The following is a 16496-nucleotide window of genomic DNA, read 5'->3' as shown; positions in this document are numbered from 1 at the left end:
AGAGCTCGGCTGTTCAGGGGTGATGTCAGGAAGCACTTCACAAAGGGTAGTGGATATCTGGAACACTCTCCCCCAAAAAGCTGTTGAGGCTAGGGTAATTGCAAATTTCAAAACTGAGATTGATAGATTTTTGTTAGGCAAAGGTATTGAGGGATACGGAACCAAGGAAGGTAGATGGAGTTAAGATACAGATCAGCCATGATCTAATTGAACAGGCTCGAGGGGGCTGAATGGCCGACTCCTGTTTTTATGTTAAATAGCCTGCTGCTGTTGTCAAGGCTCACACATGAAAAATGGCCAGAGTGATTGCAAAACAGTGCATCACAAGGAGCAAACACATTTAGGAGAGGAGATTGGGGGAGAAAGTTTACAAAGGGGGAGGGCGAATTGGTTGAGTAATATGATAGTTGCAAAGGAACCTGCTGTTATGGTTACCTTTGGTTATTTTAATGCCCTTATAAAATAACATACCCTGCAAGTGCAATATTTATAGATAGCTGCATCACTTTGTAAAGAACATATTAATAACGATATAACTTAATGCAAGTGGTGATATTCAGCTGTTTGCCATAGAGCAGAATTTGACATTTGTTTAAAGTATAAATTTCTGATTAATTCTCAGAAATTAAGGCGAAATGTTAACCTGCTGGAGAAACTGGTTATGCAAGAAAGAGTATCATGTCTTGTTGTAAATCTATATCCAGGAAATGAAGGCTATTCCCTGATGCTCCGAGGGAAAAATGGATCAGGTACCATTATTTAACTTTTGTAGACTGTTAATTATAAGGGCTTTATAAATCTCCTTGAGAAATTATCCATGCAGTTTTATTATTGCAAACACTGTCTTTCATCTGGTTTCTTGCAGATATAAAAAAAACCAGTTAGAGTGCAGTTGGTAGAGTAATGCATATACCATTGCTTGTATTTGTAAAAAAAAAGTCTGCGATGTGTAAATTTTTAATATCAATGTTTTCTTATTTTAAATCTTTACTTGTAATAAATTCAGATTCAGAAACAATCCGGTTGCCTTATGAGGAGGGAGAGTTGCTGGAATATTTGGATGCAGAGGAGCTACCACCAATTCTTGTAGATCTTTTGGAAAAATCTCAGGTGAGGTAAAATATGTAAGAGTGGAAACTTCATGATCAAAATAATTCCAGTGTAATTCTGTGGAGGAGGCGCGTTAGAAAACTCTCCTTTTGCACTGCACAAAAAATTGTGTTTTGTTGGGTAGGTGCTTCTTCTGTCTGTACCGCTTATGTCCTGGTAGCAGTTTGGGGATGTTACCCTGGGAACCCCACCAGATACACTACTGATTGACTGAGTGTAGGTTCCATTCTGAGCCTGAAGTATCCCCTAAACATAAAGCTGCAATTGATCCTAGAAGGATTGTTTGCCATTGGCAAAAAAGCCTATCAGCGAGGGACATCAGAAAGTTAGGGCTAGAAATTCACTTTGGGCCCGCCAGCTGGCTTGCGCCCAAAAGTTACCGCTGCGCGCGGAGCCACATGCGCCCGCCGGAACTTCAGTTTCAGCGCCCCAAGTCGAAGCCGGCCGCAATTCAAGGGTGTGGCCGCCCCCGCTTGGGGCGCTGAAACTGAATTTCGGCGCGCTAGGTGCTGCAGCGCCACCCGCTGCGGAGCGGCAGGCTGTGGTACTGCAGGCCTTCCTCCTCTTAAGGGGGAGGTGCCTGCAACTCCGAGATCGCCGCTCACTAGTGCCGGCAAATGAGCCCGGCACCACGGAGAAGTGCCGGGCTCCCGGAAAGCAGCCGGCAATGCCGCGGGGGGGGGGGGGTGGAGGAGGCCGGGGAAGGAGGTGCGGGCAGGCGGCCGCCGAAAAAGCGGCCGGCCGCACCTCCGCCTTAACTCGCCCCAATAAGGCTGCAGGACGGCCCCAGTTGCTGAACGTTGTTTGCGGCCGCTGCGGAAGAGGCGGCCGCAACTAAATATGGGGGCCGGGCCGGTAGCGGGGCGGAACCGGGGCACTGCGCACACCGATGACGTCATCGGTGTCGGCGCAGCGCTACCGGCTACCGCCGCCATTAACGCAGCGCTGAATATCAGCGCAAGCTCCTCTAGTGGCGCAGAAGCCCCCTCTTTGGGCGGAAACTGGGCGCAAAGCCCACTGAATTTCTAGGCCTTAGAATTTTGAATCCTGCTCCTTTTTGGGCCAAGCGATCTCTTGCTCCCCCTCTCAGTAGCAGGGTGCTGCACTGAGATTTAAAGGACCCCATTCCCTGGATTTTTGATGGGAGTCACAACCAGGCAAAAGCAGCTGGCAGAAGTGCCACAATGAACCTCCGATGGCACAATTGCACTGCAATGTATTCTCTCCCCCACTGTGTTTTATTATGTAGTAGTCAACTGGCATATTATGTGCTTTCTACTTTAAAGTAAGTATAAAATCAATATCTCTTTTTATGCTGCGTAGAAAATCTAGTCCCAACTTTGGAATTGGCACTTGAAAAAATTTGCCAAACGTGAGTATCCGAAGATTTGGCAAATCTACCAACTCATGTAGTAACTATGAGTTACAATTAAAGTGGCCGGCATTAGGAAATGCCTAACTCCCAGGTTTTTTATTTCAATTATTTTTATCTTTTACTAGTTCATTTCCTATGGCCTTGTCCAAGGCCAAATTCAACATTTCTGTACTAACCTGCAGTATATTATAAAAAAGTGGATGGATAAATGGATCAATTTTTTTTGTTGTTATATATTTTTACAAATTCTGACTCTTTCCCATCTTTGCTTCCCAGTTCCACAAGCTCCATCAATGTCTTGTAGTCACCCCTTTCCCCCATCCCACCCATGACACTCGCAGTCTGCTGTGGCCATTTGACAGTGTACTTTATTTCTATGAGTGACACTTTACCCACACTCCGTTTCACCCTATCCCCTCAACCAAGACCTACTCTCATGGCTGAGCCATAGTATTCCTTGAACTGGGTACGGATACAGGGGTTCTTCCTTCCCCATCGCCGTACCTCAGCATAAATGTCTATTTTAAAATTACCTGATACAGTTAAAATAATAAACTTATGAAATGATGATATATTGCAATTTGTAAATATTAAAATATTGTAAATATAAATGCATATAATTTTTTATATAGGTCAGGGTCTGGGTTGAAGTGTTCGTGGGGGTGAAAAACAGGAGAGTGTGGTTTTAAAAAAGACACAACTGGACTGGCTTGGAAGCGACGGTGGGTGGGAAGCAGGCCACAGACTGATCAAAGTTTTAAGCTGAGGCTGCATGTGAAGGTAGATGGACTGATAATGATGACTGGGCCTCAAATTGAGTTCCATCACTGCTAGCCTGTGAGAAAAGACTACATACAGAGCTGGGTCGAGAGTGAGGAATGACAAAGCTGACTACAGGGTCAAGGTAAGTACAGGGCAGGTTTCTGTTGTCCATCTTATGCAAGTTGTTGCTATGGTCCTATCGGGAATTAGAGTCTGATAACATGGCACACTCTTATCTAGGACTATGAATTCTGCTGTGTTCTACTTAAAGATGTGTCAGGATTTAGTTTCAAATGGAAATTTATCCACTAAAACCTAAGTTGCAGTTCAAATACCAAGGCAGTTTCTGGGAAAAGAGAACAGTTGCCTACCAAACAGCTGCTGTACTGGTTGTTTTATCTGCCCATTGACAGCATAACTTTGATTGACAAAGGATCTTTCTTGACAATGCATCATTGATCCCAATCCTAGGTAAGAATTTGGAATGCTGTCCAAGATGTTGACCCAGATTTTGCAGTCAGCGGCGAACTAACGGCCCTAGCCATTCATTACACTTACACTTGCCCACAAACTTTCTATGGAACTTGCAATTATTAGAAATCCAAAACAGTGCGACGCCCTCTACAAGGAATCTGGGACCTGTGTGAACAGAGCAAGCAACTGTATTCCTCCTTAGCCAATCAGATTGAAGAATTCTTTCTTAGACATGCAGGCCGAGATTTTCTTTACCTCAGCGGGTCCGGTGCGGGCGATGTCGATGGCGGGTCATTGCCCCGCTGCTAGCTCCATCCTGCTGTATAAAATGAATTTACGTTAATAGGGGTTGTTAAGCCCGTCCAGTGCATTTCCCGGACCAATTAGAGGAAGTGGGTCTGGTGACATCATTCATGACGCGTCATCAGCCGGTTTCCTTAAAGGGACCATGGCCAACTTTCTTTTGACATTTGTGCTGCAAACACTGACAAGCACTGCACAGAGGTGCAGGGCTGCACCCAGGTTCTCCCATGACTCCCTCCATATGCTTATGGAGGGAGTCACAGCACACACGGAGGTCCTCTTCCCTTCCAATGGGTGGAAGACACCTACCCAGGAGGCCAAAATAGCCTGGTTGCACATTGCACAGGAGGACACAAGCAGGGATGTGGTCTGGAGGACCTGGGTGCAGTGGCGCAAACGTTTCAATGATCTCATTAGATCACGAAATGTTAGTACAAAGCCACACTCAACCTCATCCTGCTGTGCCTCTCATCACATCCCCATCTCTCTGCCTTCCCAACCCTACTCCTGCATATCCTTACTCACACCAACTTACCTTGTACCTCCACCCAGCCCTCTATCTACATTATCACTTCCCCATCTCACCAACAACCCCTCACACTCACCCTCTTCCTAATGCAATCATACCAACTAACAACACACAAGGGTAGCCACTTGGGTGTTTTATCCAATGTTTATGTAAAGTTTCTCTTAATGTGGTGTCAAACATTGAAATCTTTATTTTCAAAACTTTCCGGTCTTGGACAGATTTGTGTGCACCTTTGGAAGTGGCTTAGTGAGTTGCAGTGAATGGTGAGACACAACGGTACCCCCCACAATGGTGATGAGTGTGAAAAGAATGGCTTGGTCATTGTAGGGATGCTTTATGGTGTTGGTGTGGGGTGGTGCCAACCTGGTGCATCATGTGGCAGCCAGGGTGTACAGCATCAAGTGAAGTAAATCTAGCCTCCCGGGCAGCAGTGTGGTTGGGTGCTGATGCCCTGTGTCCTGTGCAGCATCAGGTGATTGCGGAGAAGATTGGTGTTGTTGTTGGTGCTGCTGGTGTTGGGGCTCATTGTGGTCCGATTCTGAGGACCAAGGTGAGACAGTATAAACGGCACCCACGCTGTTAAAAATTCAGTTACACTCGAATGGACAAGCCCAAGCTCTTTCTGGCGTGTTTAGTGGGTACCTATCATGTAAGTACTGCAACTTAATGCCCTTCCGCGTTTTTGAAAGCCGAGTCTCTTGGCGAGATACTGTTACAGTGAAGCTTCTGCTGGAACGGGGCAACTTGAAGAGCAACTTCCTAATTTCTGTGTTTAACTGCGCTGGAAGTTGCTGTCCGATTTACTCCTTAATAATGCTGAGCACTGATAGCCTCACCGTTATTTCTACTGCAAAATCAGTGTCATTGATTTAGTCATTTGATCAGGCTCCCTTCAACTTTGTTTTTGACTTAAAGTCAGCACCAATTTGTTAAATCAATTAAGTGACCATTTTTGTTAAATTAAAATTTTATTTTCCTGTTAGGTGAATATTTTTCATTGTGGATGTGTCGTAGCTGAAGTACGAGATTATCGACAATCTGGTCATGTGAAAGCGCCTACATACCAAAGCAGGCATATATTACTTCGGCCCACGATGCAGGTAATAAACTGTGTTTTGATATAAGTTATATTCCCCCTCTCTTACTTCACCCTCCCCCCCCACCAACACACCAAATACTTTAAATGAGGTTAGTATTATATCGTAAATAGTTCCTGAAAACAAACTCTTAATTATTTTCTCATCTGTGTTTTCTCTACTACTCTGCAGAAGGCATTGTTTTATGCTGGGATGCTATTGAACCTCCAGTGTCTTCTTATCCAGCAACCGTTCTTCATGTGTGAATTCACAGCATGAGTGTACGAGAGCTATTTCGGGAGGTACAACTAAGGATGATATTCTCATCTAACTTTGTGTATACACTTTCCTGCAGAGGCCATAGGATAATCAGGAATGGGAACCGTGGCTGATTTTTCTCTTTCTTTCCCTCCCTGCCCTCTGGAAACCAGAAATCTAAGGCCAATTATTGAGCCCCATCATTGCTCAGCTGTAATTAGATAAGTTGTGGTAATTCCTGTTTTGCCCTGTAAGTTTTAAAATAGCATAAACATAGAAGATAGCAAGAGTAGGCCATTCGGCCCCTCGAGCCTGTTCCGCCATTTAACGAGATCATGGCTGATCATCCAAATTCAGTACCCTGTCCCTGCATTCTCACCACATCCCTTGATCCCTTTAGCCTTAAGAAATATATCTTAACTCCTTCTTGAATATATTTAATGAATTGGCCTCAACTGCCTTGTGTGGTAGAGAATTCCACAGGTTCACCACTCTCTGGGTGAAGAAATTCCTCCTCATCTCTGTCCTAAATGGCTTACCCCTTATCCTTAGACTGTGACCCCTGGTTCTGGACACCCCCGCCATCGGGAACATCCTTCCTGCATCTAGTCCTGTTAGAATTTTATAAGTTTCAATGAGATCCCCTCTCATTCTTCTAAACTCTAGCGAATATAAACCTAATCGACCCAATCTCTCTTCATACGTCATTCCTGCCATCCCAGTTATCAGTCTGGTGAATCTTCGCTGCACTCTCTCCATGGCAAGAACATCCTTCCTCAGATAAAGCGACCAAAACTGCACACAATACTCAAGGTGTGGTCTCACCAAGGCCCTGTACAACTGCAGCAAGACATCCTTGTTCCTGTACCCAAACCCTCTTGCTACGAAGGCCAGCATACTATTTGCCTTCTTAACCGCCTGCTGCACCTGCATGCTTACCTTCAGCGACTGGTGCACAAGGACACCCAGGTCTCTGCACTACCTGCCTGCGCCTACTACTCTGCCTGGTGGTCACCCATTCCTTTCCTGCCTGTGCCGCCTTTAATTGCGGTGTGACCAACTCCCTAAACGTGCTATCCACGATGTCCACAGCATCGCAAATGCTCCAGTATGTATCCATTCGCAACTCCAGCACCGCAATGCGGTCTGTCAGTAGCTGCAGCTGGATACACTTCCCGCACACATGGTCGTCAGGGACACAGGAAGTGTCCCTGATTTCCCACATAGTGCAGGAGGAGCATGCCACGGGGCCGAACTGTGCTGCCCTGGCTTACCCTTTAATTAATTCAAATTAAATTCAATCAATACCACTAATTACACTACAATTAAATGATATACTCAACGGCCCTTGTTTACTAGCACTCCCCGCTACACAACAGAGACCCTGGAAACTATAAACCACAAAAATTAAGTTTGGAAAAAAGCGAGAAAGAGAGAAACACTCACCAATCAATCACTTACCTGCTTTCTGGTGACGTCACACTTCGATTACTTTTTACTTCGCGCTGCTGCCGCCGGTGAGCCTGGGCCGCTCTCTCTCTCTCCCCGCTCCTTAACTCCTTGGTCTCCGCGCTCAGTCTCCACCCAGGGCCGCTCTCCCTGCTGCCACCGGTCAGTCTGGGCCGCTCCCTCCCCGCTCCTTAACTCCTCGGTCTCCGCGCTCAGTCTCCACCTAGGGCCACTCTCGCTGCTGCCGCCAGTGAGTCTGGGCCGCTCTCTCTGTCCCCGCTCCTTAACTCCTCGGTCTCCGCGCTCAGTCTCCACCCAGGGCCGCTCTCGCTGCTGCCGCCTGTGAGTCTGGGCCACTCTCTCCCGGCTCCTTAACTCCTCAGTCTCCGCGTTCAGTCCCCACCCAGGGCCGCTCTCGCTGCTGCCGCCGGTAAGTTGAAGGTCGTAAAACAATCTGCAGTTTAAATGTTGTTTTGAAACTGTTTATTTCAGCTGTGGCCCTGAATGTGATACCCCGTCCAGCTCAACTGTTACGCTATGTGTAGGGATTGCCAAAACTTTTAATATTATTTGTTCATTGCAGTTACAGAACATCATGCAGATGCAAGATGTTGCTGACTGAATGAAATAGTCACAAACAGAAATTTAGGATAATGACATTCTGGCCCTGAAATTGCGATTGGTGGCGTAGCTAAGGAGTACGCCGCTGACCCCCGAATGAAATCCGTACTTAACCTGGTGCGAGGACCCCTTCGAAAACTTGCGTTGTTTCGCTGCGGAGTTGTGCGCAGCGTAGTGGCCCACGGATCCCGGGGCGCACCGTGTGCGTAAGCGTGCCTACTATCGCGTGGGGCGGTGCACCAATCAGGAAACAGAAATCTCCCATCTCTGATGCCCGACATCAATCAAGTTTTAAATTAAACGGTGTGAATATTGATTTGCAAGGTATTGATGACATCACTCCCACTGTAAATAATAATAATCATTATGACACTCGAGCTGAACTGGCAAGGAATAGTTTTTGTAAATTAGACACTGATCCCCTTCCGAAGTTCTGTGCAGTTTTACTTAGAATAAAATGAATAAAAACAATGAATCAAAGCGAGGTAGGCAAAGAAATATTAGGCAGCAAATCTTGTTTCAACAATATCCAATTACTTTATTATGCAAAAAGTCTGGTGGCTGGGAATAATTTGTAATCAGAGTGATGAACAGCAGAGTGAAAACAATACAAAGTAATGGCAGTGTTGCTCCTCACTATACTCCTTGATTAAAGGCACCTAATTATATGGCAATGAACAGTGTCGCAATTATGTTCCTTAATCACATCCAGGAGGTTTACTTGCCTTAAAGATGTGTTTCATTAAATGAATTTAGGTATTATAGTCGACAGTTTTCATACACAGTTGTTTTCAAATTAACATAATATTAGACAACGTCATGGAAATTGTTTTAATAATCATATTTAGGTGCACCGAGGCTTTATAATCTAATGCTGAGAGACCTTTGACCTCGGGGCAGTGAACCCTTCTGTGTGTGCTGCTGTGCTATTGCTTTGTGGCACGGATAGTTATATTTCCTTAAGTTACAGGTTTTGATAAATCTTTTGATAGTAAGTGGATCAGAAAATATTAATTCCAATTCTACCACATTTAGCCTCGTCTAAGGCATACGGTTGTGGACTGAGGACAAACAGCTATGTTGAATATTAAACCGGAATGGACAACTATTACTTTACCACCCCCTCCCCTTACGCTGTGCAAACAGGCTCCTGTGCCTGTTTGCACCAGCTGTAAAATTTTCTAGCGTAATTGATGGGCAATTGGTGGGCAATTAATCCAAATCTACGGTAGCAATGAGGATTTGACAGTCGCAGCAGATGATCTGTCTAATCTGACAGATCGTAAGTTCGGGATTTAGTGCATGCGCAAGCATGTGGAAATCCTGAACTAGTAGTCAACTTCAAAGGTGGTATGACGGCATAATCTGAGAGTATGCCATTATACCAACCGCAAATTCTGCCCCTCTATTTTTATCAAACCAAACTAGGTCTAAGTCAGCAAAAGCTTAAACTATTTTAATGTAGTGTAATTGTTAGTTAACTTGCTATAGGTGATTGTGACAGTTAATGATATGATTATCATGCTTTCTTTCCTATAGGTTGTAATATGCTCGACTTGTCTGCCTGATGCTTATCTTGAACTTGTACAATTTCCTAACCTGTAAATATGTTTGTTTTTTTATTCTTACATTTATATTTTTTTCTGCAGACTTTGATTTGTGACGTACATGCAATAACAAGTGACAACCACAAATGGACACAGGTAAGTTTAGCAGCAACCAACTCATGGGATTACTGTATCATGGTAGATCTATTTAATAGAAATTTTCATTTTGTAAGCTTTATTATGTACTTATCACTGCTGAAGGCTGTGGAGTAAAATCGCTAAGCATTTTCTAAGACTTTCTTCAGGTAAAAACAGCACACTTGTTCAACATATTGAAACCATGAACCTTTTAAAACTCTGTGTGACCCCTTTACTGAACATTTGATCACCCAAATTGATATTTGCTGTGTTATTTGTTTGGTTAAAAACAGTACAGCTTTGCCTTTTGAAGTTGATCTTTTTCATGATGCAGGATGATAAGCTAGTCCTTGAAAGCCAGCTGGTGCTCCATACGGCAGAGCCTCTTTGCCTGGACCCTTCCTTCACTGTAACATGCACAACCAACAGACTTCTTTATAACAAACAAAAGATGAACACTAGACCAATGAAAAGGTGGGTGTTGGATAAATATTATGCGGTAAAGTTTTGTTTCGATACACTGCTGCTGGTCAATGCCTCCCTTTCTCTCCTAATTAAAGCTGTCTGACTATGAAAATATGGGGGAGAAATTCAGTTGGTTGCGCCACCCATTAGCACCTTAAGAGGGCGCTAAGTGGGTCGCAAGCCAACTGGCGCCTGGCCGCGGCACTGCCCACGCCTCCCGCTAAATTCCGCGGGACGTTAGTGGTGGCACTAACCGTTAGCGCCGCTGCCGATGACGTCATCAGTGTGCGCAACGCCCCGGCCACGATATTCGGCAGCGCCCCCTGATTTACCACTGGACGCTATGTCCGACGGGTTCAGGGGAGTCTACCTGCGGCCGGGGAGGTGCAAATTAAAGGCGAGGTGCGGGGCGGCCATTTTTGTTGTTGGCCGCCTGCCAGCACCTGCCTGCGCTCCCGTCCCCGGCCTCCTGAACCCCCCCCCCCCCCCGACCCCCGCGGAGTGCCGGCTGTGCTCCAAGAGCCCGGCACTTCTCCTCGGTGCCGGGCTCTTTTGCCTGCACTCCCGATCCTCGGGGGCCCAGCTGGGCCCCAGATCGCGCTGCACAAGGCCCCTCCCCTTTAAGAAGGGGAGGAAGGCCTGCCATATCGCAGCGCGATGTGCCGCAGCGTGTGGCGCTGCGGCACGTTGCGCCACGATATTCACTCGCAGCGCCCCAAGAGGGATGCAGGGTGCCTCCAGTAGCGCCGCGCTTCCCTTTGGGGCGCAACCACTCAATTTCCGGTGCGGGTGCGCGAATGTTTCCAGGGCGCTACTTTTAGCACCCTGCCGAGGCAGGCGCCCCAAACGGGGCTATACTCCATTTCTCCCCCTATATATTTTAAACTCAGCACTATTTGAAATAACTTCTATAATCATTCTACTTAGGACTTAAGATGTATCTAAAGTTTTAAATAAATAGATGTGTATTTTTATTTTATGATCATCCACGACCAACCCAAACCCAATAAAGTTGTATGTTTGCATCGGGGCAGGTGGTGGTCAAGGAGACGGATGAGCAAGTTTTCTCACTGCTGATAATTTGCAAATCATGTGACATTTCTGTCCATGCACTAATCTGTAATAAGTCATAAGTTATGTGAAATTTTAGCACTTCCTTGGCTTCCTATGATGTGAACTTTGAAGAGGAACAATGAGTCCAGTGTACCCAATGGGAACTTCATGTTGGCTGAGACTAGGATTTGTCCCAGTTATTACTCTGGGCTAGGAGCTGGATGTTCTAATGCTTAAAGCTACTGGACAAGCCATGAATTTTGAGAGATCTCCCACTTATACTTTCTGCGGCCCACTTTTATTCTCCTCTTATCCAATCCAGAATTAGGAAAAAAGATTTTGAATTTACCGTGTATTATGTTTTGAGCTCTGTTTACTGGTTATTAATTTGGGTCATTTTAATTGTCCATTCTGGCTACCTTCACTAGGTGTATGAAGCGGTTCTCCCGGCCAGCATTGAACAAACAGCAGGAGCTAGCCCAATTCACACCACCACCTCATCTCAAACTGTTTGATTATTTACAAAAAAGAAAGGAAAGAAAATCAGCGCCACCCATTGACCTTAAAATTTCAAGAGCTGGAAATGTATGTTCCTTTGTATTTTTCAAAAACAAATGCCTATGTTCATTTATTTTCTATTGTGCACAGTTCTAACAGGATTTTTTTCTCCCTTTTTTGGAAGTGTGTTGATATGTGGAAGCAGAATCCTTGCCAGCTCACTGTGCCATCTGAAATTGATGTAAGTTTGCTTTCTTTGGCGTCCATCCAGAATGCTGTGTAATAATTCCCCAGAAATTGCTGGAAATAAGTTCACGGCACCCACCATTATTAGCGCGTTAAAAAAAAACAGCAATTTGTGGCAAAGAGGAGCTACGCCACGAGTTCCGATTCACCACAAATTGCTGGACGATTTGCCGTTAGCCTCGACAAAACGGGAAAAATGATCATCCCTGCATGAGCCTCCCCATCGTGTGCCATGAAATTGCTGGATTTGTGCCGTTAATACAAGTTAATCTCGCCGCAGCCATTTTAGGGCTGGTAATTCATGTTGTAAGGACCCTGTTAATGGCGAGATTTATGTTCCTGACATGTCACTCAACCGTGGAGGCCCAGAAAGGGAACACTGAAACTGTGGCGCATCACTCCCGCAGGTAGTAAATTGTTGCTAGAGGTTTTTAAAAAAAATACATATGTATTTTCTTTGTCTCTTTTTTTCTCTCTCTTAATGCACTCTTTATTTATCTTTCTGTTTCTAATTTGGCTCTAATTCACCCTATTTCCTTCACCATCGTTCACTCTGGTTCTTTCTTATCTTTAAATTTCATTGGTTAAGGAGATAGACCATTGGACTCGACGTTCATGAGGTTTCAGATGCCCTGTTGACGCTGCAGTGCCATTATCAATTTGCATTTCTAGCAATTTGCGGTGCATAAGTAATACAATATGATGGCCGAGGTAAAAAAATCCAATTCACGGTGCTTGCCGCGAGATATGCCACTCCAGCAATTTCTGGGCCATTATATTGAAAACATTCGTGGAAGTTTAAAGCTGTGATAGAGGTTACAGTTCAAAGGTTTTATATTATTAACATTTACAAAATGTGTTTAAATTTCTAATTGAGAATATTGTAATAGTAGAAATGCAAGGAGTAGGTGAGTACAGACCCCACCATTTATATCGGGCAAATGGCGCTAACTCATTTCCCATTACCATAGGCGTCAGTTACAAAGGCGCCGCTTAAACTGTATTAAGCATGCCAACTATTCCGGGCAGTTCAAGCAGCTGTTTGCACCTCGTTAACGTGTGATTACCTGTCACTTAAGTCCTAACCCCCGTAGCCTCTAGAATTCCTGCCACTGCTGCGACTTGTCGAACTGGATACATTCCAGTTCTGTTTTAAAATTAAAATGACAATTAAGATGAGAAAGTGGCCCATTTAACTCGTCCTCCTACAGACACCTTCCGTCCACCCCTGCCGCAGTATGACTGCCTCTTAAATGGTTCCAGGGCTTTACAGTTGTACAGGGCCTTGGTGAGACCACACCTTGAGTATTGTGTGCAGTTTTGGTCGCCTTATCTGAGGAAGGATGTTCTTGCCATGGAGGGAATGCAGCAAAGATTCGCCAGAATGATACCTGTGATGGCAGGAATGACGTATGAAGAGAGATTGGGTCGATTAGGCTTATATTCGCTAGAGTTTAGAAGAATGAGAGGGGAATCTCATCATAATCATCATAACCATCATAATCAACTTTATTGTCATTGTTAGTGCACAAGCGCAGTACAACGAAATGTAGGCTTGCGGCTCCCGAGAGTGTACATTTAGATTAAGACATTTAAACATTCAACATTCATTTGGCTTGTAATACATTAACATAAACATAACCATAATAAAGTGCATTGGCAGATATGCAGGCTTTAGAGTTTATTTCTGGAGTTCAGTAGGATGACAGCCCTGGGAAAGAAGCTGTTCCTAAATCTGGTCGTTCGGGTGCGAATGCATCTGTAGCGTCTCCCAGATGGCAGGAGGGCGAACAGACTGTGGCTGGGGTGGGTAGGGTCTTTGATGATGGTCCGTGACCTCCGTAAACAGCGTTTCTGGTATATGTGCTCTATGGTCGGTAGCCGGGTGCCGGTAATGCGTTGGGCAGTTTTGACTACCCGCTGCAGGGCTTTCCGGTCATAGTAGCTACAGCTGCCATACCATACTGTGATACAGTTCGTCAGGATGCTCTCTATTGTGCAGCGGTAAAAGTTAGAGAGGATCAGGGGTGACAGGTTACATCCCTTCAGCCTCCTTAGGAAATATAGGCGCTGCTGGGCCTTCTTCACCAGAGAGGAGGTATTGAGGGACCAGGAGAGGTCTTCCGTGATGTGGACTCCGAGGAACCTAAAGCTGTCCACCCTTTCCACCACAGCCCCATGGATGTGGATGGGGGTGTGACTTCCGCCTTTAGACTTCCTGAAGCCCACAATGATTTCTTTGGTTTTCTTGATGTTAAGGGCCAGGTTGTTATCGGCGCACCACTTCACGAGATGCTGGACCTCCTCCCTGTAGGCTGACTCATCGTTGTTGGTGATCTGGCCTACTACCGTGGTATCATCCGCAAACTTGATGATGGTGTTGGAACCATGAACAGCCACACAGTCGTGGGTGAAGAGGGAGTAGAGGAGGGGGCTCAGCACACATCCTTGTGGGGCCCCCGTGTTCAGGGTCAGGGGGGGGGAGGTGTGGTTACCTAATTTGACAGACTGGGGTCTGTTTGTTAGGAAGTCCAGGGTCCAGTTGCAGAGGGAAGTGTTCAGGCCAAGAGTGTGGAGTTTGGTGGCCAGCTTGTTGGGGACGATAGTGTTGAATGCTGAGCTGTAGTCTATGAACAGCATTCTGATGTAGGTCTTTTTACCATCTAAGTGATTCAGTGCAGAGTGTAGAGCAGTTGTGATTGCATCCTCCGTTGATCTGTTTGCACGATAGGCAAACTGGTGTTGGTCAAGAGAGGCGGGAACACTGGCTTTGATGTGAGCCAGGACCAGTCTCTCGAAACACTTCATTATAATCTCATTGAAACTTATAAAATTCTAACAGGACTAGACAGACTAGATGCAGGAAGGATGTTCCCGATGGCGGGGGAGTCCAGAACCAGGGGTCACAGTCTAAAGATAAGGGGTAAGCCATTTAGGACAGAGATGAGGAGGAATTTCTTCACCCAGAGAGTGGTGAACCTGTGGAATTCTCTACCACAGAAGGCAGTTGAGGCCAATTCATTAAATATATTCAAGAAGGAGTTAGATATATTTCTTAAGACTAAAGGGATCAAGGGATATGGGGAGAAAGCAGGGACTGGGTACTGAATTTGGATGATCAGCCATGATCTCATTGAATGGCGGAGCAGGCTCGAGGGGCCGAATGGCCTACTCTTGATCCTATCTTCTATGTTTCTATGTTTAATCTTCAACCCAAGTTGCTGAGGAAGAGCTAATTGAGTTGTGAAAGGAACAATTTCCCATTTGGATCATTGCAGTATCATGGTGTGTCTGTTGTCATTTAGCGTATTTTCACATCAGTAACTAAGCATTGTCACTAAACATTGAATAGGGGCTAAGCGGGAGGGGAGTGAAGGGGCATCTTTCACAACAGGAAGGGGAGAAACGGAGGATGGAGCTTCACTCTGCTTTTAAAAAAAAAAAATTGGCTATAGAGGGCAAATTGCATTGACACCAATGTGACCAAATAAGTGGTGGGGACTATTACCAGATTCATTAAATAAACTGAAAATGAGAATGTAGGCATAATGCCAGAGTGTCCCAGGTCACCGAGCAACTTGGGCAGAGAGGCAGTTAAAGCAGGCTACCTGCCATTTGGGCCGAAAAAGGCGTGAGGAGTTTAACTGGAGGGGACCAAAATAATGAAGTCAGGAATCTAAGCGTGATTTAGCCTCAAAGGGAGCTGAATGAATGTACAGGAAATTACATGACAAGATCATTTTATATATACCCAGACCAATAATGTACACCTCTACCACATGTGGAATTCTGTAACACTTGTGAAGAACAAAGCAGCTACTTGTAGGTTGTTTTTCAAGGTGTTAAAACTATCGCCCAAAGCAAAGGACGACCATTATGAGAAGCCAAAACACATAATTACCAATGAGTGTACTGTAAAGAGACCTAGGACATTTTTGGTGATTAGTTCCAGTCCTAACAAACTAGGCTACCGACAAGAAAGCCAGTGTTTTAAGGCACTCACTAGTACCTGTGCAAATAGTGGTAGGAATGTCAGGTCGATGCTTGACACTCTTGGCTTCGGAGTCACCGGTCATTTCCGTATACCAGTCTCCTATCCCCTAAGAAATAGCGAGTACCTTTACTGCCCAATATCTAGTTAAATGATTGTGTGACCTGGGAACCGTAACAATATAAGCAGTAATCTCGCACATGCCACCATGTGTATTTCTATGTTTTGGAAGCAGGCTGTAAAATACTTCATCTGGACAAATCACCATTGGAAACCAAGAAACTTAATTTATTTTACATGAAAAATGTGAATGAACAGAATATCATTTTCACAGTAAAATTACCTGTTTCCTTTCAGTTCTCATGCCATCTAAATAATGAAACACACAACTTTGCCCTACACTTTGCAAGTCAGGAGTCCCTAATCTGACATTAGAAAGCAAGACGTCACTATCTTATTTTGACTGTTCCAGAGTCAACCTTCCCCAGTCTGAGTTGTTGAATGCTAAAATTAGAGCTCTTCAAAAATCGAATAGAAGTTGTACTGTAGGAGATTTTGAACCTGGTGGCTGTAAAACTGAGTTTTCACATTCTACTCTAGG

At 45.0% G+C, this 16496-nt stretch overlaps 1 protein-coding gene across 13 annotated transcripts in view; it reads left to right on the top strand.

Moving 5' to 3' along the window:
* The window catches only part of supt20h (SPT20 homolog, SAGA complex component), an 87462-nt gene that overhangs the window by 17869 nt on the left and 53097 nt on the right, over positions 1-16496 (top strand). For all 13 annotated transcript variants that reach the window (XM_085999381.1, XM_085999383.1, XM_085999382.1 and 10 more), the window contains exons 6-12: positions 623-749; positions 1007-1110; positions 5537-5653; positions 9607-9660; positions 9977-10116; positions 11589-11745; positions 11843-11899. In XM_085999381.1, the coding sequence (XP_085855507.1) occupies positions 623-749; positions 1007-1110; positions 5537-5653; positions 9607-9660; positions 9977-10116; positions 11589-11745; positions 11843-11899 (756 nt within the window). The remainder of the gene's footprint in view (positions 1-622; positions 750-1006; positions 1111-5536; positions 5654-9606; positions 9661-9976; positions 10117-11588; positions 11746-11842; positions 11900-16496) is intronic.

The sequence above is a fragment of the Somniosus microcephalus genome, chromosome 10, assembly GCF_052327205.1.
Source record: "Somniosus microcephalus isolate GS21.2 chromosome 10, FLI_Smic_1.0, whole genome shotgun sequence".
Classification (NCBI taxonomy): Eukaryota; Metazoa; Chordata; class Chondrichthyes; order Squaliformes; family Somniosidae; genus Somniosus; species Somniosus microcephalus.
This window is presented reverse-complemented; position numbering and strand designations above follow the sequence as displayed.